The sequence below is a fragment of the Balaenoptera borealis genome (assembly GCF_965194805.1).
Source record: "Balaenoptera borealis genome assembly, chromosome: 5".
Lineage (NCBI taxonomy): Eukaryota > Metazoa > Chordata > Mammalia > Artiodactyla > Balaenopteridae > Balaenoptera > Balaenoptera borealis.
The window spans coordinates 131,187,337-131,213,885 of record NC_138862.1 but is presented as its reverse complement, the minus strand read 5'-3'; the positions used below and the strand labels follow the sequence as shown (position 1 = coordinate 131,213,885).

The following is a 26,549-nucleotide window of genomic DNA, read 5'->3' as shown; positions in this document are numbered from 1 at the left end:
TGTGCAACTAGTTTGTCAACTAGCTTGTCAAGTGTACCCAACCTATGTTTTCACACTTCTAGATACAGGAATCCACCACTCCTAAAGCAGCACATTCTAACTTTGAAAAGCTCTAACTGCTCAGAAGTTCCCCATTTGCTGAGCTGTGCCCTGTGGCTTCTACCTGTGCATCTCCTCTTCCATAGTCGGTTAAGGAATACCTGTAACTAACTACCAGGTGCTACACCAGGCACAAGGGCCACAGAGGACAAAAAGAGGTTCCTACCCTTAACATGCTCAGCACCTTGGAGGGAGACAGAGAAGAAAATCAACTACTAAAATATTCTTAGAGTATGATAAGGGCTATGAGGGAGGAAAGAGAAGGTCACTGTGGGTACAGAAAAGGGCACCTGACATAGATGAAAAAGAGGTGACACCAAGTGTAAGTTTTGAGATAAAAAGAGTTAATGAGGTAAAGAATGGGGAAAGGGCATTTCTAGCAGAGCAAACAGCAGCAATGTAACAGGGCACAGGGCATTCCAGAAATTGCCAGACCCCCCCCCCAAAAAAAATGGCAGTAAACAATTAGCAGGAGGGCAGGCAGAAAAAGAAAAGGCAGGGATGAGATCATGAAGGCTCCCTAAGAAATAGAACTTTATTCTGGTGGCAACCAAGAGCCCTAGGGCAGGTTTGCGGGCGGTACAGCAAGAGGTCAGTCCAGAGGCAAGACCAGTTAGAAGACTATTTCTGTATCTAGTTAAGAAACAATGAAAGCCCAAACTAAGGATGAGGCATTAGTCTCGAGAGAGATAGGAAACGAATTTAAGGTGTAATTATGAGAGAGAATAATCTGGACTGGGAAGGTGAAGGAGGAGTCTAGGATCCCTTCTAGGCTTCTGGCCTCGACGTGTAAATAAATGTGATGGCCTCCAACAAGTCAGGGAGCTTCTGCCTTACGAGGACTATCATACCAGCAAGAGCAGGCCAAATGTGCACTAATGATGGTAGTTAATACCCACCACAGAAGCAGTTTGGAAATTATGCTCTACAAGATAATGTGAAGAACATGAAAGGACAGTACAGCTGTACCAAGGCTCCTCCTAATCCAACGTGTACCCACACCAACACTGCTTCCCACTCAAACATATATATTCATCTGAGCCCCTTCTTCTATCTACTCTCCTCCACTCCTACTTCCTCCTTGCGACAGGCTCCTAAAACTCCTCAGGCACCCACTATCAGCAGTCAGACCCCTGAAACTCACTCCAAATTAAAAAAAAAAAAAAAAAAAGTTAGTGTATATTTTTAAAAACGAATGAATAAGAGAATGTTTAATTCTGTTCAATTCTAACTGCCACATCCTACACTGCCTTTTTATTCATAAGTCACTACTCATACACTTGCCCAGAAAATATTCTCATGGTATATCAGCATTTTTTTTTCCCAAGTGGTCCCAGAAACAATCACATCCTGTTCAAAGTCAGCAGCTTAACCAGAATAGAATCTCTACTATTTCATTAGATTTTTCACTATTTTAAAATATATGTATTATTTGTTTTCATATTCATCAACATTAAAGATAGGAAAAGTAACAAAGGACTAACCATCAATTTTTTGGAGAATATAAAAAGCTTCTCTGCCTGAAAGATTCACAGAAACGATGGATCTCAGAGTTGCAAGGGAACTTAAAATTCAAGACTGCCACTCCATAATGTTTAAATTCCTTCTACAGCACTACCACCAAATGGCTACCTAGTGCAGATCACCTCTTCCAGTGAGAGGAAACAACCACACTGGCTAAAAGTGAAACCTAGTTCTAAACACAGGTGCAAAAATTAGTGGTTGAAAGGGTGTTGCGTTATGGGATTTTAATATATAATTTCAAATTATTTCCCCACGATTACCTGTTCATTATAAAGGAGAGAACTTTACAGTGGAGAAAACTGGTGAACTGTGTGATCACAGTTAACATCAACAGTAAGGGGACAAACTGACATCGTGTGCACTGTGGAGGACAGCAATGCTGTAGTGTTACCACCAAGGAGACATTCCGGAATCTAACCATAAGGAAACCTCAGACAGACAACTCAAACTGAGGGACAGTCCACTGGCCTGTATGTTCCTAAATGTCAAAGTCAAGAAACACAAAGAAAGGCCACAGTAGAAAAAAGGGCTATAAAGAACATGATTGGGATAACTGATGAAATATGAGTCTGTAGATTAGATAATAGTATTGTGTTAATATTAAGTTCCTAACCCTGTTCTTAGAAAATGTACACTGATATACTTAGGGGTAAAGGGGCACAATGCGCGCAATTCACTTGCACACAGTTCAACGGAAAAAAGTGTGTGTGCATGAGGATGGGGAGAATGAGCGAATGAATGATAAAGTAAGTAAATGGAGCAAACCAGTAACAATTAGTGAACTTGGGTAAAGGATATTCTTTGAGAATTCTTTGTACTGTTCTTATAATTTTCTCTATGTTTGAAATTATATCAAAATTAAAAGTTACCTGCCCCAAATAACGTCACACAATGTTATATAAGAATACTGAAAAATGTGTTAGCTGTTTCCTTGAAGAGTCCAGGTGCCTACCCATTCAAACTAACAGACCTCAGATTAAAATGTCTCAGGTGAACCTTTTCTGAATTACCTATATCACTTATGCTGGCACTTCAGGATATTCAAGTTACCATCTACTATATGTTCTTAGTTCACATGAATTTTCTCCCTCTGTTTTTGCAGATTTCACCCTAAAGAGATCTATCCACTCCTAAAAGAACACCCCCCTATTTGGATACCCCAAGGCAATAATGTTGGACAGTTGAGGTGCTCTAGACAGCAAGGCACATACGCTTTACCCAGGATCCAAGCTAACTCAACTTTAATCACAGCATTCCTGCAGCTATGTTTTAATGCATGTATGTGTATGTGTGTACGTTTCTCTAATGTGCATGTGAGTATATATAATAATGTGGATATATGCATATTTATATAATCATTTTTACTTATCTGACTGGCAAACAAATATACTTAAAATATTTAGCATTAAATGGTGAATTGAAATAAGCACTCTTATTCACTTTGTAAGGAATGTTGGCTTATTGGTACCATCTTGGGAGAGGGAAGGGAGAAAGAATTTGGCGATATCAATCAAAATTTTAATCATGCACAGTCTCTGACCCAGTCATTTCACTTCCTGGTCACAATGTACTACTCAGAAATAATGCCAAAAGTACACAAAAATTTCTGAACAAATTAAGATGTTCTTAATGTATGTATACATACATACTCATAAACATTCACACACACACATATTTTTTGTTTCTATATTCATCAATAATAAAGTTAGAAACAGCAACAAAAGATGAACTACCAATTGTTTTTACCATTCTTTTACCATGGATTTTGCCTGCCAAATGAAGTGAAGAAACTATTTGTAATAGTGAAAGGAAACATTGTTTGAAATAGTAAAATGCTATTAAAAATCCATGCGTCAATGAGGCACTTAACAAATAACAATACATCGTACATCCATATGATATCATGTTATAAAGCCATTAAAGAGACTGAGTTAAATCTGAAAGTAGAGAAATGGAAAGATGCCACGACATAGTATCAGGTAGGGGGAAAAACACTGTACAACACATGTGTTAGAAAATCCCCTTTTTGTTTAAAAAGGAAAAAGAAATGAGCTTTGAAGTATACCAAATTATAAACAATGATTACTTCTTGGTACAGAGGTACAAAGTCTTAACAGTTCTTAAAACAATTCTATAATATTTGAATTTTCCTAATAACCATTATTGTTTTCTAAATAGACAAAAAAGATCTATATTAAAGTGATCAAACTTAAATGACTTGCAACAAGTATAAGAACAAATACCACTTTATAATAATTTTAAGATAAACTGTACAGAAGGTATTCTTATTTGTTTTTAGTAGCAAAAACTATTTTTATTTCCCAAATAAAACCCTACTCAGAAGCTTACATATAATGCTGCCAAAAGAAACTGAAGTTGATCGGGGGAGGTGGGCTCTACATTCAGCCTCTCACTCTCTGACCTAAGAGAAAACTTATCATGTTAGAGGAGCCCAGACAGTCAGAAGAAATGTGAAGAATTCAGCAACAAGCAAACCAGGCAAGAGGTTCGTCATAGTTACACACAGGTGCTTACGTCTGCTGTACCTGACTTTTACCACTTCTCCATAAATGGGAGAACTATATCCAATACCTCAAACATGTCTGAAACACCTAACTTACAAATTCCCCCACTGCTCACTCATATCACTTCATCATAACAGCATAGTCATTAACAGGTCCAACTGTCCCCTCTTCAAGCTAGAGCTACATCCCTATTTGAAAAGCTTGAACAGATGTAAGTGTTCTGCCATAAGCTAGTCACATAAATAATGACTACCTTCATTTTCAAGGATTTGAGAAAGTCTAGAGGACTAGGCTCAAGATTTAAAATAGAAATCTGAAAAGATCCCGTACTGCTACAGCCCACCACCCACTGACCCCCTTGTGCGGTTGGCAGCCCATTCCTCAGATACAGTCCTTGCCTCAGCCTCTGGGCCTGGGTGGTCCTGTCTTGGCATCTTTGGTTGACTGCTCTCTTACCTTGGACTTTGCATGCCAAGTGAAGTGCAGGAAATTTGTCTCGCTGGGTACTAACAGGTTAAAGGATAGGGCGTAGTGACTAATAAGATCATTTCTCACATAATAAAGTTCTGCATCAAGACCTAGAAAAAAAATAGAGAAAAAAATTAAACGCCCATAATACCCTCAAAAGCATTAACCATCAGTATTTCAAATACTGATTATTATAAAAATAACATTGATGTACAAATGCACATCACAAACATATCCCACATGTGCTGCCTTACAAAGTAGGAAGAACACGGGATTTCATCATCGCCAACAAGGATTAAGAAACTGAGACTCAGGACAATTAAGTGGTCCTCCAGCTAAGCACAGGGGTGCTGGAGCCAGAACTCTGGGAGCCACGCTGTCTTCCGAGAACCACCAATGTGGTACACTTCCTTTTGGAAACAGACCTTCTCAGAGAAATGCCTACAAACAAAAGCCCCTTAACCCCACAAAACTGATGAGGGTTTAGGAAGAGAGATAGGCCCCTGGGTGAAAATATTAGTGTGAACCAAGGCCTCAAGACCCCAGCCAGAGATGACCTTGGCTTCTGTCAGTACGACGTGCTGGCTGCTTGGAGGGCATGTTACCAAGGTACACTCACACCACTGCCACACAGACACACATCCTCTTCCCAACCTGAACTACAAGGTGGAGAACACCATACTTCTCGTATTCTTGGGACAGTCCTCTGCACAAAGCAGATGCTCAGTAAACACTTGTTAGACAAGTTAGCACTGCAGATAAAAAGAGAAATAATCGAGATGCCTGAGAAAGCTGGAGATTTCAAATCTCACTCATTGCCATACCACTTTCTTGCCCAAGGTCACATCCAACCTCCAACACACATCACATTTTTCAATTTTGTGATACCCCTTCTTAAAATAAAAATTTTAAAGGCAAAATTTAATCACCATCTTGAGTGGAAAACCAGTAATTATTGTGAAAAAATACAAGGTAACCAAAAAAAAAAAAAAATCAATTAAAAGGAAAACAAAACATTACTAAATTCTAGCTAAATACTGTGGCCTACACCAAGGCAGTGAGCCTGAGCCCAGCTCATCGTTTACAAAAAGGGAGGAAGGGGATAATATAGCAAGTGTTTGAGAGAGGTAAAGAATCAGAGGTTTTCTCTATGATAACCCAAAAGAACTGGAAGAATGAAGGCAGGGAGTAAGTTCTCTCAATTGATTTACTGTTATTTAAAGTTGTGACTAGGTGTCCCTCTAGTAATGCATGACACATATTCCACACATGGGAGGGAAAAAGGTACAGGGGAGGCCAACTGAAATGTAAATTTCATACTTACTGAGCCTTATACCAGGAGTCTAAAACACCTTGTGGTATGCAAAGAGGTCAAGGTGAGGCTCTCACACCTCCTAAGATACAGATATAGAAATGAATAACTCTGTTATAGGCATTTCTCCTGTAAAATTAGTTTTCTCATTTCTGAACTGAATCTAATACAATCATTAATTCAGAAATGAGATTTGAGGCTTACATAGAGGAAAGCTGCTGCACTGGTTGAGTAGCACTGCTTTATTGATCCTATAGAGGAAACCAAATGCAATGAGAGAAAGTTAGAGGCCATCTGCAAAAGGCTCTCCCTGCCAGCAGAACAGGAAGTGCTAGCAAACAACTGGGGAGGGAGGACTGGTGGGGCTGGAGAAAGGAGGGTAGGGGAAAGAAAGTAAGAAGGTGGGAGAGAGGTAGGAGGGAAATGCAACAAGAAAGCTGGGTACAAAGAAGGCCATCAGCAAACACAATAATTGTAAATAGCTTAAATTTTGCTTGTTTTTAAAAATGTTTTTTTACTCTAGTCTAGATTGATGCTGTTCACAAGAGATATACAATACCTAGAACAAAATTTTAAAATATATGCCAGGTTAAAAGGGGGAGAAAAACAAAGAAGTAAATATGGCAGTACTGACATGAGACAAATTAGAACTCAAGGTAGAAAGACTTTACATTTATAAATTCATTAATTAATATGAATTTATTAGTAAGAAAAGGTTCATATTCATAAAAACATAAGATACAGTAGTACAACTAACAAACGAGCTTCAAATATAGAAAGCCAAAAAAAAAAAAAATCAAGAAGAAATAAATCCACAATCATAGTTGGAAACTAACATCCTTCAGAAAACAAAAGATCAAAACAGATAAAAATTTAGTGTGGACATATAGTTTGAACAATGTAATTATGAAACATGAAACAAGGGAGGTTGATCATGAATAAGACCCATACACATTTTTTAAAATGGATTCTAACTTGAAATAATGCAGGCTACCTTCTCTGATCAAATACCACAATAAAGAAATTAACCATAAGGATAAAGTCAAAAGATGATTACTTGAAAAGATTAGTAGGGACTTCCCTGGTGGTCCAGTGGTTAAGAGTGTGACGCGGACTTCCAATGCAGGAGACTCGGGTTCGGTCCCTGGCTGGGGAACTAAGATCCCACACGCTGCAGGGCAACTAAGCCGGCACGCCACAACTACAGAGCCCGCGTTCCGCAACTGCAGAGCCCACGTGCTCTGGAGCCCATGCGCCACAACTAGAGAGAAGCCTGCGCACCGCAACGAAGAGCCTGCGCACTGCAACAAAGGATCCCGCATACCGCAACAAAGGATCCCACATGCCACAACTGAGACCTGACGCAGCCATAAATAAATAAATAAATAAATAAATAAGAAAAAAGGAGACACAGATTAACAATATTTAGGAAGAGGCAACGTTACTACAAATCCTATAGATGTTAAAAAAAGAATATTATGAACAACCTAATGACAATTCAGTAATTTAGATAAAATAAAAAAATCCTTGAATTTACCAAAACTGACAAGAAGAAATTAAAAATCCAAATAATTAAAAATCTTCCCTCAAAGCTCCAGGTCCAGATGAATTATACCAAAACATTTAAGGAAGATCTAATACCAATCTTGCACAAACTCTTTCAGAAAATAGTCAAAGAAAGAACTTCCTAATTCACTTTATGTTACACTGATATTAAAACCTGACTAAAACATTGTTAAGAAAATTAGACTGACTTCCCTCGTGAACACAGACACATTCTCTATCAAACATTAGCAAACTGAGTCCAGCAATATGGAAAAAGGTTAATACATCATGACCAAGTGTTTATAAAAGGTAAACCTTTAAAAATCAATATAATTAAACACATTAATGAATAAAAGGCAAAAACCCAGATCATTTCAATAGATGCAGAAAATGCTTTTGGTAAAATTCAAAGCCTAATAATGATTTAAAAAAACTGGGCAAACTAGGAAGAGAAATAAACCTTCTCGGTCTGGTAAAGAGTATCTACAAAAACACTATAGCTAACATCATACTCAATGGTGAATTTAAATTCTTATTTCTAAGATGAGAAACAAGGCAAGGATGTCCACTTCCAACACTTCTATTCAACCTTGCCCTGGAGGTCATAGCCAATTTATAAGACAAAAAGTATAAAAGTTAGAGAGGATGAACTATAGTTCATTATTCACAGATGACAGGATTACGTGTGCAGAGAAAGCACTATGAAATCTATTATTAATAAAATACTACTAAAACCAATTCATGAATTTGGCAAAGCCTCAGAATACAAGGCCAATATTCAAAAAATTACTTGTATCTCTATATACTAGGAACAATTGGAAAATAAAACTTAAAAATCAATACCATAACATAAAAGAAAACAGTATCTAGAAATAATTCTAACTAAAGATAAGACCTCTTTACTTAGAAACTACAGAACATGACTAAGAAAAATTAGAGATGACCTAAGTAAGTGGAGAGATACCATTCTCTTAGATAAGCCTCAACACTGTTAAGATGTCAAGTTTCTTAAATTGATCTATAGCTTTAAAGTAATCTTAATCAAAATCCTAACAGATTTTCTGAAGAAACAAATTAACTCTAAAATGAAATTTAAATGCCAAAATAATCTTGAAGAAAAGAAAAGAAAAAGACAACGTTGGAAGACTCACACTACCTCATAGGTAATGAAAGGATTCCAGTTATCATCCTATTTCACAACAGGATGAAGAACTAGAATAATCAAGACAGTGTGGTATTGGTATAAGGATAGATATATCAATGGAACAAAACAGAATCCAAAAATAAACCCACAAGTAAGGGTCAGTGGAATTTCAACAAAGGCACAATGGCAATTCAATTAAAGTGATGCTAAACCAAATGGATAAAGGTATGGGGGAAAAAATCTTGAGCCCTATCTTACATATCACACAAAACCTGATCTGAAATTGATTACAGACCTAAATGTAAAGGCTAAAACTATAAAGCTTCTAGAAGAAAATGATTATCTTCACAACCTGGGTTAAGCAAAGATTTCTTGGACTGGCCAAATAAACTACAAACCCAAAGAGAAAAAAATTGCTGAATTGGTCATCATTAAAATTAAAAACTTCTGCTCCTTAAAAGATATTAAGAAAATGAAATTCAAGTCACAAACTGGGAGAAAATATTCACAACTCATATACCTAAAAGGACTTGTTTCTAGAATAAATAAAGATCTCTTATGAACCAAAAATAAAAAGACAACCCAATTAAATAAAATAGGCAAAAGATGTGAACATACATTTTGTAAGAAAAGATATGTAAACAGACAATGAGCATATGAAAAGGTGCTAAACATCATTAGTTATCAGCGAAATACAAATTAAAACCAAAATGAGATACCATTTCCACTCACAAGAATGACTAAATGTTGGCAAGGATGTGGAGCAACTGCAACTCTCATACATTGCCGGGAAGGTAAAAATGTCCAACTACTTTGGAAAACAGGCAGTTTCTTATAAAGTTAAGCATATGCCTACTCAGACCCAGTAATTCCACTCCTAGGTAATTATCCAAAAGAAATGAAAACATATGATTCCACAAAAAAACTCGTATGTGAACATTGATAGCACTTTTATTCAGAATAGCCAAAACTGGAAACAACACAAATGTCCATCAGCAGATAAATGAATAACCAATTGTGTATATAATGGAATACTACTCAGCAATGAAAATAAACTGTTGAGACTGTAACAAAAGGGATGAATCTCACAGACAATATGAGTCAAAGAAGCTGTACACAGAGTACATCCTATATAATTCCATTTATATAACGTTCTAGAGCAGGCAAAACTAATCTGTGGTGACAGAAATCAGATCAGTGTGGTTGCTTGGGAGGGGGTTGGGAGGGAGATTGGTGAACTGATTACAAAGGGAACCTCCTGGGGTGATGGAAATGTTCTGCATCTAACGGGGGTGTGGTTACATAGGTGTATGCATTTTTCAAAACTCGACCAACTGTATCTGCACGTTTCATTGTATGTAAAGTTTACCTAAATTTTTTTAAAGAGGGAAAAAGAGAATCAACAAGTTTTTACCTCTCTTTTCCAGTCTCAAAAAGCTTGCATACCATAGAATGTTACTATCACCAACATAAAAAGTTTCAGAAAAAAAAGAATTAATCTTAAGTGATCAACAACTTCCAAATTTAAATTTCAAACATCATTTACAGGGAAATGAAGAATTCTGTTCCTAATAAATAACAGTTATAATGTTATTACTGGTAATAACAACGATGTGTAAATATTTAAATTTTCCAGACACAGTTCAAAGTGTCAAGAACATCTAGGAGTTCTGTAAATTCAACTCCACATAAAGCTCCTTCCCAGTATCTTAGCTACCTCATTCATTGAGGATTCTGGAACCAGTTTATGAAATTTCTATACACCCTTACCCTGTGACTTATTATGGCAGACTCCCAATGTACTTGAGACCAACCCACTCTCAACCCAACCTTCAATGACCCTTTTATTCCTCAACTCCAACAACCTTCATCCATACCAAAGCAACCCATTTCTATGGACAGTGACAATATATAAATTGCTCTACCTCCAAAATCTTAAACTGTAACTATCTCAATAGTTAGTAGCTCCTCAGCTCCTTCCCTTTATTGTTACAACAGCTGTTCTGTGGGCTCATAATATCTCCAGTGTCCATAATCCTCTTGTTTCTCCCATTTGATTACAGCAATTATTTCCTTATTTTCTTCTTACTGGCCTCAACGCCAATTACCGCAATTACTTTCTTACCAGTACCCTCGACTTTCTCCCACAGCCTATATCAAGACATGCATACCCTACCCTGAAAACAGCCAATCTTGAACTTGACTTGACACCCCTACTCCTTGTCTTCTCTGGTGTTATAACTGAATGCTGCATAATCCTGAATGAAGTCATTCCCACAAGTGAGTCACTACAAAACCATGACTTCTATGCTCAACAAATAAAGTAATATACATAAGCTGTTGACAGTTTGGAGCCCTGTGATCCATGTCTTAATGGCCACCAAAATAAACTGAAAATTTTAAATTCACTACCCTAGATTGAGGTATTGAAACTGTAATACAACCGTTAAACAGAGTTGCTGTTTCCTGACTAGATTTTGAAAGCATTTGTTTTGAAATAGCCATTCTTTATTAACTCAGGTAGTTATTCCTAGTTTGGAAGGGTTTGAATTTCTTCAAAGAAGCCATTAAAATTAGGTTCAAATTTTCACCTATCAAATTAGCAAATACAGTCTGTTCTGTCATAAGACAGGTTCCTGAACACCAATTAGCTTATAAGTGGTTAGTAAATAAAATAATAATACCAGTACAACACAGAAATTGTCAGTTTACATTTGAATTTTCCCAGGCAAGGGGAACTGGAAGAGCAGGTAAAGAATTATAACTTTCAGTGGAAAAGGAAAAGACCCTCACTCAACTCAGCTACCGCCAGGCAGGAGCCCTCTCAGCCCTATTTTAAGAAAACTAAAAATAAGCACCTGCACGCAGGGCTCTCTCCTCAGAGGAGCACCACCAGTCTCTGCATGGTTCCTGGACCTAGGAAGCTGCACTTTCTCTTGTGTCCAACTCTATGGCAGCCCCAATGGCTTGGAAAGCTGCTCTCATCTGCACTATCTCAAGAACATGCAAGCCAGCGATTTCCAACTTATTATGTTTTAACATCTTAAACTCTCCTCTGAAGCAGCCTCAGCCACCCTAAGTGGTTTGACCAGGCTGTCCAAGTTATCTCATAAGGTACCAATTATGCTTTTGTTAGTAACTGGTTTGAAACTGCAGAGGTCTTGAATGGTTTGCCCTTAACCTTATTCTTCCCATAAGTCCTGTTATTTTCAGTGACTTGGAAACCTTAAATGTTGTTTTTTTTTTTAATGTATTTGATGTTGTAACAGAAATGCTTATGTTCTTTAAATACAATACTGAATGTTAGGCAGGGTGTGGCAAGCAAGCAATTTGTGAACATATATCAATGCTTTATAAATATTTATACTCTGACCCAGTAAGTCCAATTCAAAAAATTCATCCTAAGAAAACCAAATATAGATCCAAATGTTTATGTATAAAATATTAATCAAAATAATATTTAAAATTGAAGAAAAGTAACAATATAAACTACCAGCAATAGAGCAGTGATCAATAAACTATAACATATCTATAACAGAGAACAATCGTTTTCAACAATTTCTCTTTCTTTGGAGGAGAGAGGTGGTACTCTAAGCCATTATACCCCTTCAGTCAAATCTCTCCTGTTCATCCATGTGACATATTGAGCTTCCCCTTTGAAGACAGGTTTTAATGACTAAAAAAACACTGAAAAAGACTATGAAGCCATGAACAGGACTGTTACAAATAAATTTTAATGAACTGAGTTTTGCTTAGAATGTAACATTAAATAAGAACAGGCAAGATACAAACTATATACAGCAAAACTTTAATAATGTCTGGCATCTAGAATAGTTCCCTTGCATAAAATAGGTGTTCAATAAATGTCTGGTGAATTAAAGTTAAATGTACATGTATATGCACCCTCAGTGTTCACAGTAGCACTACTTACAACAGCCAAGACATGGAAGCAACCTAAATGTTCATCAACAGATGAATGGATAAAGAAAATGTGGTATATATATATATACAATGGAATATTACCCAGCCATAAAAAAGAATGAAATAATGCCATTTGCAGCAACATGGATGGACCCAGAGATTATCATATTAAGTGAAGTAAGCCAGACAAAGACAAATATCATATGATATCACTTATATGTGATACAAATGAACTTATTTACAAAACAGAAATAGACTCACAGACATAGAAAACAAACTTATGGTTACCAAAGGGGATGGGGGTGGAGATAAATTAAGAACTTGGGATTAACATATACACACTACCATATATAAAATAAATAAACAACAAGAACCTATTGTATAGCACAGAAAACTACAGTCAATACCTTGTAATAACCTATAATGGAAAAAGAATCTAAAAAAGAATATATATACATTCAGAATATATATTCAGTTATATATATAACTGAATCACTTTGCTATACACCTGAAACCAACACAACACTGTAAATTAACTATACTTCAATTTATAAAAAGGTTAAAAAAAAAGAGGACCTGCATTTAAAAAAAAACTGTACATGTATACGCACAATGTGTGTGTTCCATCTCTCAAAGAAGAATACCAAAAAATATGAACAGTGATTGATTATAAATGGTGGATTATGGGTTATGCTTTTATTCTTTTTCTTAAATTTCGTATGAAAGTTAAGTTAAACTGGGAAAAATAAAAATTAGCTTTCAAAAACATGTTTAAAGAAATATGCATACAGCTACAGCAATTCACTAAACAAAAACCCAAATACTGCCTAGAATAATCCGTGAAGGCCAGTAAAAGCTAGAGAGAAAGCCCTCAAACAACAAGATTCAATTTAAAAAAATCACATTGGTAAAGATAATATCTTTGATATATCAAGATTAACACTAGTAATAATAATTTACTAATGACTGAAACAGCTTCCTTCAACTTTCCCTTAAAATACCCAACCAAAAGGTAAAATTTGGCAAAGCACTATGAACTGAAAAGCTCATAGTGAAAAGTTCAAAGCTCAGAAAGAACTTCACCATGCAACAGTGACAATGGGGCTGAAATGAGAAGAAAATCCCTGGACTACCCATGCTCACTGTCTGAAAAAGGATAACATGGGAAATCCTGAAGGTGACAGGGAAGGCAATAAAGCTATAGGTTTCAGGGAAATCACAAACGGGCCAAGAATTACATTCCCAGACAAATTCTCATCATACGCGAAGACAACAGATTCTCAAAAAATACACCGATTATGTATCCTTCCCCAAAAAAGTTACTCCAAAACATACTGAAAGATTAATAACACTTTTATTTCTAACGTGAGGTAATCATTTTATACTGAGGTTTACATAATACATAATAATTCAAGTATAATCATCATGAATATAGCTCTAAATCAAAATGTAAGGAGTCCAAAAAATTCCCCAAATATTAGAAGTGCAAAGAGAACCCAATGTAAGTACAATCTTCCCAAAATAATAGAAATATGAAGAGAACCCAATTTAAGTATAATCATGGTACAAAACTATCAGTCTATGACTGATCTTAGCATGTTGATATGTGTATCTCCATCCATAATTAATATGGCTGAGTGGACATGCAGACACACCAAGACCGTACTCTAAAGGAAATTCAATTCTTTCAAAGCATCAATAAGAGATTTAGAAAAAGTGATCAGCTATAATGAAAAGCACAGTCAGTTTCGTATAGTAGAAAACGTATAGGCCACAATCTGACCACAGGTAAGAAGACAGAGAGTGAGGGAAAACATAACATTATAGATTGTGAAGTACCATCTATCTCAAAGAGTTACCTATGTTCTAAGATTTCAACTACATAAAGAAAAATGAGAACATAGAAAAAATACTGGAAAGATATTTACCAAAGACTGCCAATGCACAATTAAATAACATATACTTTTCTTCTTCTTTATGGTCCTGCACACTTTCCAAATGGCCTATCAGTATGTTTTTACTCTGATAATCAGGAAATAAAGTTAATAAAATAAAAAGAATTTTAAACAAATTGATTTTTAGAAAAAGATAAAATCGATAGAGACTATCATACATTTATTTCTGAATAATCTTTTTTCTTTCCTTCCCCATCACGCTCAAAACAATTTTTAAGTAAAAGTGAAAGACAATGAAGACAGAATCTAGATAATCTACTCCTTTCTAATTGCTTCTAATTATTAGTGTTTCAAATATGACAATAACAATTAAATGCAATCTCAAAGCAGGGGTAGTAGACAGCAGGGCTTATCATTGTCTGGGAGTGGTGTGGTAGGCTCCGCAGAGGAGAAGTGGGCAGTGAGGAATGGTTAGAGAGGCAATGAGGGAAACAGTTTATTCAGTGATGCTTTATTGAGCCAGCTGGGCACAAGACAGGAAAAGGGTAACTCCTTAAGAGACCAGGAAACGGAGCCTGGTTCTAGTAGAGGGGAGTGACTGAGAAAGTAGGTTGGGGTGTCCTGATCAGAACAAGGAAGTTCCAAGGGCTGAGAAAAGGACCAAGTCCAAAGTGGCCATTTCAATGAGTGCCTTATTTAGAAAAGAGACCTGAGAACCGGGACACCAGCATGGTCAAAGGAGTAACAGCTGAGAAAAAAAAAAAAAAAAATCACAGTAGATTTTAATATCCTTTGGGATAAAGGGAGAGAAATAATGAAAACAAGTCAGGGTATAGTCACTGAGGATCATCTTGCAACTGAGTGGCTGCAACAACCCTAATGGGTCAAAGGTCATAAAGTATCAATAAATCTCAATGATATCAAAAGAGACGAGGATGCTGAGTCACTGTCCTGGGGCAAAACAATCAAAAATCAAAGTAAGAAAAAAAGGATATAATGCATGATAAAAGCTAGTCCCTTAATAAACAATCCAAAAAGGAAATTAAGAAAACAACTCCAGGGCTTCCCTGGTAGTGCAGTAGTTAAGAATCCGCCTGCCAATGCAGGGGACACGGGTTCGAGCCCTGGTCCAGGAAGACTCCACATGCCGCGGGGCAATTCAGCCCGTGCGCCACAACTGAGTCCGCGCTCTAGAGCCTGCGAGCCACAACTACTGAAGCTCTCACGCCTAGAGCCCGTGCTCCACAGCAAGAGAAGCCACGGCAGTGAGAAGCCTGCGCACCGCAACGAAGAGTAGCCCTCACTCACCGTAAACAGACAAAGCCCACGCGTGCAGCAATGAAGACCCCACACAGCCAAAGATAAATAAATTAAATAAATTTTAAAAAAAGAAAAGAAAACAACTCCATTTATAATAATAGCACCCGAAAGAATAAAATACCTTACCATAAATTTAAACAAGGAGATAAAAGGTTTATCCAATGAAAACTACAAAACATTGTTGAAATTAAGGAAGACCTAAATAAATGGAAAGACATCCCATTTTCATGGATTGGAAGACTTACTATTACTACTGTTAAGGTCGAAATACTACCCAAAGGGATATATCAGTGTAATCCCTATCAAAATTCTAACCCCTTTTTTTGCAGAAATGGAAAGGCAGATTCTCAAATTAATATGGAATTGCAAGTGGCCTCCAATAGCCAAAACAGTCTTGAAAAAGAACATAGTTGAGTCACACTTTCCAATTTCAGAACTTACCACAAAGCTACAGAAACCAAAACAGTGTGGTACTGGCATAATGATAGACAGCTAAATTAATGAAATAGAACTGAGAGTGCAGAAATAAGCCTATACATTCCTAGCCAATTGATTTTTTAAAAAAATAATTATTTATTTATTTATTTGGTTGTGCTGGGTTTTAGTTGTGGCACACAGGATCTTTGTTGCCATGTGCGGGATCTTTAGTTGTGGCATCTTTAGTTGAGCCATGTGGGATCTTTTTTTTTTTTTTTTTTTTTTTTTTAGTTGCAGCATGCGGACTCTTAGTTGTGGCATGCAGGATCTAGTTCCCTGACCAGGGATCGAACCCCTGCATTGGGAGCGTGGAGTCTTAACCACTGGAACACCAGGCAAGTCCTTAGCCAACTGATTTCTGACAAGAGCACCAAGACCACTTAATGGAGAAAGAACAGCCTCTTCAACAAATGGTGCTGGCAAACTGGATATCCACATGCAAAAAGAATGAAAATTAGACCCCTACTTCACACCATATACAAAAACTAATTCAAAATATATCAACAACCTAAATATAAGACCTAAAACTATAAAACTCTTAGAAAAAAACATAGGGATAAATTTTCATGACCTTGGATTTAGCAATGGATCCTTAGATATGTCACTAAAAGCAAGAGCAACAGAAGAAAACTAGATAAACTGGACTTCATAAAATTAGAACACTCCCTAACACCATACACAAAAATAAACTCAAAATGGATTAAAGACCTAAATGTAAGGCCAGACACTATAAAACTCTTAAAGGAAAGCATAGGCAGAACACTCTATGACATAAATCACAGCAAGATCCTTTCTGACCCACCTCCTAGAGAAATGGAAATAAAAACAAAAATAAACAAATGGGACCTAATGAAACTTAAAAGTTTTTGCACAGCAAAGGAAAACATAAACAAGATGAAAAGACAACCTTCAGAATGGGAGAAAATATTTACAAACAAAGCAACTGACAAAGGATTAATCTCCAAAATTTACAAGCAGCTCATGCAGCTCAATATTAAAAAAACAAACAACCCAATCCAAAAATGGGCAGAAGACCTAAATAGACATTTCTCCAAAGAAGATATACAGATTGCCAACAAACACATGAAAGGATGCTCAACCTCAATAATCATTAGAGAAATGCAAATCAAATCTACAATGAGGTATCACCTCACACCAGTCAGAATGGCCATCATCAAAAAATCTACAAACAATAAATGCTGGAGAGGGTGTGGAGAAAAGGGAACCCTCTTGCACTGTTGGTGGGAACGTAAATTGATACAGCCACTAAGCAGAACAGTATAGAGGTTCCTTAAAAAACTAAAAATAGAACTACCATATGACCCAGCAATCCCACTACTGGGCATATACCCTGAGAAAACCATAATTCAAAAAGAGTCATGTACCACAATGTTCATTGCAGCTCTATTTACAATAGCCAGGACATGGAAGCAACCTCAGTATCCATCGACAGATGAATGGATAAAGAAGATGTGGCACATATATACAATGGAATATTACTCAGCCATAAAAAGAAATGAAATTGAGTTATTTGTAGTGAGGTGGATGGACCTAGAGTCTGTCATATAGAGTGAAGTAAGTCAGAAAGAGAAAAACAAATACCGTATGCTAACATATATTAAAAAAATGGTTCTGAAGAACCTAGGGGCAGGACAGGAATAAAGATGCAGAAGTACAGAATGGACTTGAGAACACGGGGAGGGGGAAGGGTAAGCTGGGATGAAGTGAGAGAGTGGCATGGACATATATACGCTACCAAATGTAAAACAGATAGCTAGTGGGAAGCAGCCGCATAGCACGGGGAGATCAGCTCGGTGCTATGTGACCACCTAGAGGGGTGGGATAAGGAGGGTGGGAGGGAGACGCAAGAGGGAGGAGATATGGGGGATATATATATATGCATAGCTGACTTGCTTTGTTATAAAGCAGGAACTAACACACCATTGTAAAGCAATTATACTCCAATAAAGATGTTAAAAAATAAAAAAAAAAAACTGCGCATTGAGTCATTATCAAGGTGAAGACAACCTAGAAAATGGAGGAAAATATTGCAAGTTATGTATCTGGTAAGTGTCTACTATCCACAATATATAAGGAACTCTTACAACTCAACAACAAAAAGACAATTTAAAAATGGGCAAGGGACTTGAAAAGACATTTCTCCAAAGAAGACACACAAATAGCCAACAAACACATGAACACCAGCAGTCATTAGGGAAATACAAATCAAAACCACAATGAGGTAAAACTTTATACTCACTAGGATAGCATTAATTAAAAAACAAACAAACAAACAGAAAACAGCAAGTGTTATCAAGGACATGGAAAAATTTGAACTTCTGTACATTGCTGGTGGGACTGCAAAACGGCTCAGCCACTGTAAAAAAGTTTGGTGGTTCCTCAAAAAGTTAAACATGGAATAACCACATGACCCACAATTCCACTCCTAGGTATATATCCAAAACTGAAAACAGGTACTCAATCAAGTACTTAACACACATGTTCATAGCAGCATTATTCACAATAATAAAGATGTGAAAACAGCCCAAATGTCCATCAACAGATGAATGAAGAAAACAAACTGTGGTATATACATAGAAATGGAATACTATTCAGTCACAGAAAGGAGTGAAGTATTGATACATGCTACAATGTGAATGAACCCCCAAAACATTGTGCTAAATAAAAGAAGCCAGATAGAAAAGGTCTCATATTGTATTAGTCCATTTATATAAAATATCCAGGATAGATAAATCCACAGAAATAGAACACAAATCGGTGCTTGCCAGAGGCTGAGGGAAGAGGGAGATGAGAAAAAACTGCTTAACGGGTGAGGAGTTTTACTCTGGAGCAATGGAAATGTTTTGGAACTAGACAGGGTTGGTGGTCGCACAACATGGTATATGTACTAAATGTCATTGAATAATTTGTTCACTTTACAATGGTTAATTTTATGTCGTGTGAATTTCACCCAATAAATTATTATTTTTAAAAAAGAAAAGAAAAAAAGCTGACCCCTGCCCCATAAATGGGGAGGGAGTGTACTAAAACGGACTTCCAGTGACTAGAAAGTATTATGAAGAAAATTTCACTCGCAAGAAGAAATCAGGAGCTGTGGGAAGATGGCGGAAGAGTAAGACACAGAGATCACCTTCCTTCCCACAGATACATTAGAAATACACCTACACGGGGAACTGCTCCTACAGAACACCCACTGAACGCTGGCAGAAGACGTCAGACCGCCCAAAAGGCAAGAAACTCCCCACGTACTTGGGTAGGGCAAAAGAAAAAAGAAATAACAGAGACAAAAGAATAGGGACGGGACCTGCACCAGTGGGAGGGAGCTGTGAAGGAGGAAAGGTTTCCACACACTAGGAAGCCCCTTCGCGGGCGGAGACTGCGGGTGGCGGAGGGGGGAAGCTTCGGAGCCACGGAGGAGAGCGCAGCCACAGGGGTGCGGAGGGCAAAGCGGAGAGATTCCCGCACAGAGGATCGGCGCCGAGCAGCACTCACCAGCCCAGAGAGGCTTGTCTGCTCACCCACCAGGGCGGGCGGGGGCTGGGAGCTGAGGCTCGGGCTTCGGTCAGATCGCAGGGAGAGGACTGGGGTTGGCGGCGTGAACACAGCCTGAAGGGGTTAGCGCACCACAGCTAGCCGGGAGGGAGTCCAGGAAAAGGTCTGCAGCTGCTGAAGAGGCAAGAGACTTTTTCTTGCCTCTTTGTTTCGCGGCGCGCGAGGAGAGGGGATTAAGAGCGCCGCCTAAACGAGCTCCAGAGACGGGCGCGAGCCACGGCTATCAGCGCCGACCCCAGGGACGGGCATGAGACGCTAAGGCTGCTGCTGCCGCCACCAAAAAGCCTGTGTGCGAACACAGGTCACTCTCCACACCGCCCCTCCCGGGAGCCGGTGCAGCCCGCCACGGCCAGGCTCCCGTGATCCAGGGACAACTTCCCCGGGAGAACGCACGGCGCGCCTCGGGCTGGTGCAACGTCACGCCGGCCTCTGCTACTGCAGGCTCGCCCCCCATCCATATCCTTCCCTCCCCCCCGCCCGAGTGAGCCAGAGCCCCCGAAGCAGCTGCTCCTTTAACCCCGTTCTGTCTGAGCGGGGAACAGTCGCCCTCAGGCGACCTACACGCAGAGGCGGGTCCAAATCCAAAGCTGAACCCTGGGAGCTGTGCGAACAAAGAAGAGAAAGGGAAATCTCTCCCAGCAGCCTCAGAAGCAGCGGATTAAAACTCCACAAACAACTTGATGTGCCTGCATCTGTTGAATACCTGAATAGACAACGAATCATCCCAAATTCAGGAGGTGGACTTTGGGAGCAGGATATATTAATTTTTCCCCTTTTCCTTTTTTTGTGAGTGTATATGTGTATGCTTCTGGGTGAGATTTTGTCTGTATAGCTTTGCTTTATAATAGCTTTATTTTATTTCATTTTATTTTATCCTCTTTCTTTCTTTCTTTCTTTCTTTCTATTTTTTCTCCCTTTTACTCTGAGCCGTGTGGATGAAAGGCTCTTGGTGCTCCAGCCAGGCATCAGGGCTGTGCCTCTGAGGTGGGAGAGCCAACTTCAGGACACTGGTCCACAAGAGACCTCCCAGCTCCACGTAATACCAAACGGCGAAAATCTCTCAGAGATCTCCATCTCAACATCAAGACCCAGCTTCACTCAATGACCAGCAAGCTACAGTGCTGGACACCCTATGCCAAACAACTAGCAAGACAGGAACACAGCCCCATCCATTAGCAGAGAGGCTGCCTAAAATCATAATAAGGCCACAGACACCCCAAAACACACCACCAGACGTGGGCGTGCCCACCAGAAAGACAAGATCCAGCCTCATCCACCAGAACACAGGCACTAGTCCCCTCCACCAGGAAGCCTACACAACCCACTGAACCAACCTTAGCCTCTGGGGACAGACACCAAAAACAACGGGAACTACAAACCTGCAACCTGTGAAAAGGAGACCCCAAACACAGTAAGATAAGCAAAATGAGAAGACAGAAAAACACACAGCAGGTGAAGGAGCAGGGTCAAAACACACCAGACCTAACAAATGAAGAGGAAATAGGTAGTCTACCTGAAAAAGAATTCAGAATAATGATAGTAAGGATGATCCAAAATCTTGGAAATAGAATAGACAAAATGCAAGAAACATTTAACAAGGACGTAGAAGAACTAAAGAGGAACCAAGCAACGATGAAAAACACAATAAATGAAATTAAAAATACTCTAGATGGGATCAATAGCAGAATAACTGAGGCAGAAGAAAGGATAAGTGACCTGGAAGATAAAATGGTGGAAATAACTACTGCAGAGCAGGATAAAGAGAAAAGAATGAAAAGAACTGAGGGCAGTCTCAGAGACCTCTGGGACAACATTAAACGCACCAACATTCGAATTATAGGGGTCCCAGAAGAAGAAGAGAAAAAGAAAGGGACTGAGAAAATATTTGAAGAGATTATAGTTGAAAACTTCCCTAATATGGGAAAGGAAATAGTTAAGTCCTGGAAGCACAGAGAGTCCCATACAGGATAAATCCAAGGAGAAACATGCCAAGACACATATTAATCAAACTGTCAAAAATTAAATATAAAGAAAACATATTAAAAGCAGCAAGGGAAAAACAACAAATAACACACAAGGGAATCCCCATAAGGTTAACATCTGATCTTTCAGCAGAAACTCTGCAAGCCAGAAGGGAGTGGCAGGATATACTTAAAGTGATGAAGGAGAAAAACCTACAACCAAAATTACTCTACCCAGCAAGGATCTCATTCAGATTTGATGGGGAAATTAAAACCTTTACAGACAAGCAAAAGCTGAGGGAGTTCAGCACCACCAAACCAGCTTTACAACAAATGCTAAAGGAACTTCTCTAGGCAAGAAACACAAGAGAAGGAAAACACCTACAATAACAAACCCAAAACATTTAAGAAAATGGGAATAGGAACATACATATCGATAATTACCTTAAATGTAAATGGATTAAATGCTCCCACCAAAAGACACAGACTGGCTGAATGGATACAAAAACAAGACCCATATATATGCTGTCTAGAAGAGACCCACTTCAGACCTAGAGACACATACAGACTGAAAGTGAGGGGATGGAAGAAGATATTCCATGCAAATGGAAATCAAAAGAAAGCTGGAGGAGCAATTCCCATATCAGACAAAATAGACTTTAAAATAAAGACTATTACAAGAGACAAAGAAGGACACTATATAATGATCAAGGGATCAATCCAAGAAGAAGATATAACAATTGTAAATATTTATGCACCCAACATAGGAGCACCTCAATACATAAGGCAAATACTAACAGCCATAAAAGGGGAAATCGACAGCAACACAATCATAGTAGGGGACTTTAACACCCCACTTTCACCAATGGACAGATCATCCAAAATGAAAATAAATAAGGAAACACAAGCTTTAAATGATACAAGATGGACTTAATTGATATTTATAGGACATTCCACCCAAAAACAACAGAATACACATTTTTCTCAAGTGCTCATGGAACATTCTCCAGGATAGATCATATCTTGGGTCACAAATCAAGCCTTGGTAAATTTAAGAAAATTGAAATCATATCAAGTATCTTTTCCGACCACAACGCTATGAGACTAGATATCAATTACAGGAAAAGATTTGTAAAAAATACAAACACATGGAGGCTACACAATACACTACTTAATAACGAAGTGATCACTGAAGAAATCAAAGGGGAAATCAAAAAATACCTAGAAACAAATGACAATGGAGACACGACGACCCAAAACCTATGGGACACAGCAAAAGCAGTGCTAAGAGGGAAGTTTATAGCAATACAAGCCTACCTCAAGAGACAGGAAACATCTCGAATAAACAACCTAACCTTGCACCTAAAGCAATTAGAGAAAGAAGAACAAAAAAACCCCAAAGTTAGCAGAAGGAAAGAAATCATAAAGATCATATCAGAAATAAATGAAAAAGAAATGAAGGAGACAGTAGCGAAGATCAATAAAACTAAAAGCTGGTTCTTTGAGAAGATAAACAAAATTGATAAACCATTACCAGACTCATCAAGAGAAAAAGAGAGAAGACTCAAATCAACAAATTAGAAATGAAAAAGGAGAAGTAACCACTGACACTGCAGAAATACAAACGATCATGAGAGATTACTACAAGCAACTCTATGCCAATAAAATGGACAACCTGGAAGAAATGGACAGATTCTTAGAAATGCACAACCTGCCGAGACTGAACCAGGAAGAAATAGAAAATATGAACAGACCAATCACAAGTACTGAAATTGAAACTGTGATTAAAAAGCTTCCAACAAACAAAAGCCCAGGACCAGATGGCTTCACAGGCGAATTCTATCAAACATTTAGAGAAGAGCTAACACCTATCCTTCTCAAACTCTTCCAAAATATTGCAGAGGGAGGAACACTCCCAAACTCATTCTACGAGGCCACCATCACCCTGATACCAAAACCAGGCAAAGATGTCACAAAGAAAGAAAACTACAGGCCAATATCACTGATGAACATAGATGCAAAAATCCTCAACAAAATACTAGCAAACAGAATCCAACAGCACATTAAAAGGATCATACACCATGATCAAGTGGGGTTTATTCCAGGAATGCAAGGATTCTTCAATATACGCAAATCAATCAACGTGATACATCATATTAACAAATTGAAGGAGAAAAACCATATGATCACCTCAATAGATGCAGAGAAAGCTTTCGACAAAATTCAACACCCATTTATGATAAAAGCCCTGCAGAAAGTAGGCATAGAGGGAACTTTTCTCAACATAATAAAGGCCATATATGACAAACCCACAGCCAACATTGTCCTCAATGGTGAAAAACTGAAACCATTTCCACTAAGATCAGGAACAAGACAAGGTTGCCCACTCTCACCACTATTATTCAACATAGTTTTGGAAGTTTTAGCCACAGCAATCAGAGAAGAAAAAGAAATAAAAGGAATCCAAATGGGAAAAGAAGAAGTAAAGCTGTCACTGTTTGCAGGTGACATGATACTATACATAGAGAATCCTAAAAATGCTACCAGAAAACTACTAGAGCTAATCAATGAATTTGGTAAAGTAGCAGGATACAAAATTAATGCACAGAAATCCCTTGCATTTCTATACACTAATGATGAAAAATCTGAAAGTGAAATTAAGAAAACACTCCCGTTTACCATTGCAACAAAAAGAATAAAATATCTAGGAATAAACCTACCTAAGGAGACAAAAGACCTGTATGCAGAAAATTATAAGACACTGATGAAAGAAATTAAAGATGATACAAATAGATGGAGAGATATACCATGTTCTTGGATTGGAAGAATCAACATTGTGAAAATGACTCTACTACCCAAAGCAATCTACAGATTCAATGCAATCCCTATCAAACTACCACTGGCATTTTTCACAGAACTAGAACAAAAAATTTCACAATTTGTATGGAAACACAAAAGACCCCGAAGAGCCAAAGCAATATTGAGAACGAAAAATGGAGCTGGAGGAATCAGGCTCCCTGACTTCAGACTATATCACAAAGCTACAGTAATCAAGACAGTTTGGTACTGGCACAAAAACCGAAATATAGATCAATGGAACAGGATAGAAAGCCCAGAGATAAACCCACGCACATTTGGTCACCTTATCTTTGATAAAGGAGGCAAGCATATACAGTGGAGAAAAGACAGCCTCTTCAATAAGTGGTGCTGGGAAAACTGGACAGGTACATGTAAGAGTATGAAATTAGAACACTCCCTGACACCATACACAAAAATAAACTCAAAATGGATTAAAGACCTAAGTGTAAGGCCAGACACTATCAAAATCTTAAAGGAAAACATAGGCAGAACACTCTATGACATAAATCACAGCAAGATCCTTTCTGACCCAGCTCCTAGAGAAATGGAAATAAAAACACAAATAAACAAATGGGACCTAATGAAACTTAAAAGCTTTTGCACAGCAAAGGAAACCATAAACAAGACCAAAAAACAACCATCAGAATGGGAGAAAATATTTACAAACAAAGCAACTGACAAAGGATTAATCTCCAAGATTTACAAGCAGCTCATGCAGCTCAATAACAAAAAAACAAACAACCCAATCCAAAAATGGGCAGAAGACCTAAATAGACATTTCTCCAAAGAAGACATACAGATTGCCAACAGACACATGAAAGAATGCTCAACATCATTAATCATTAGAGAAATGCAAATCAAAACTACAATGAGATATCATCTCCCACCGGTCAGAATGGCCATCATCAAAAAATCTACAAACAATAAATGCTGGAGAGGGTGTGGAGAAAAGGGAACCCTCTTGCACTGTTGGTGGGAATGTAAATTGATACAGCCACTATGGAGAACAGTATGGAGGTTCCTTAAAAAACTACAAATAGAACTACCATACGACCCAGCAATCCCACTACCGGGCATATACCCTGAGAAAACCATAGGTCAAAAAGTGTCATGTACCAAAATGTTCATTGCAGCTCTATTTACAATAGCCAGGACATGGAAGCAACCCAAGTGTCCATCATCGGATGAATGGATAAAGAAGATGTGGCACATATATACAATGGAATATTACTCAGCCATAAAAAGAAATGAAATGGAGATATTTGTAGTGAGGTGGATGGAGTTAGAGTCTGTCATATAGAGTGAAGTAAGTCAGAAAGAGAAAAGCAAATACAGTATGCTAACACATATATATGGAATCTAAGGGAAAATAAAGGTCATGAAGAACCTAGTGGCAAGAGGGGAATAAAGACACAGATCTACTAGAGAATGGACTTGAGGATATGGGGAGGGGGAGGGGTGAGATGTGACAGGGTGAGAGAGTGGCATAGACACATATACACTACCAAATGTAAAATAGATAGCTAGTGGGAAGCAGCCACATAGCACAGGGAGATCAGCTCGGTGCTTTGTGACCACCTAGAGGGGTGGGATAGGGAGGGTGGGAGGGAGGGAGATGAAAGAGGGAAGAGATATGGGAACATATGTATATGCATAACTGATTCACTTTGTTATAAAGCAGAAACTAACACACCATTGTAAAGCAATTATACTCCAATAAAGATGTTTAAATAAATAAATAAATAAAAAATAAAGGGCAAGGGAAAAAAAAAAAAAAAGAAGAAATCAGGTTTCAGTTAAGCTCAAGAGATAAAGCAGCACTATCAAAGAGTCAGAGGAGACCTCAAAACAAAACTGGAGCCCTACAAGATAAAACTGAAAGGACCAGCAGAACAGAGGACAGAGCAGGCGAACTAGAGTGGGTGG

At 38.1% G+C, this 26,549-nt stretch overlaps 1 protein-coding gene across 3 annotated transcripts in view; it reads right to left on the bottom strand.

Moving 5' to 3' along the window:
• Positions 1–26,549, bottom strand: part of RYK (receptor like tyrosine kinase) — a 100,976-nt gene that overhangs the window by 58,805 nt on the left and 15,622 nt on the right. For all 3 annotated transcript variants that reach the window (XM_082392729.1, XM_082392727.1, XM_082392728.1), the window contains exon 2: positions 4,605–4,726. In XM_082392729.1, the coding sequence (XP_082248855.1) occupies positions 4,605–4,726 (122 nt within the window). The remainder of the gene's footprint in view (positions 1–4,604; positions 4,727–26,549) is intronic.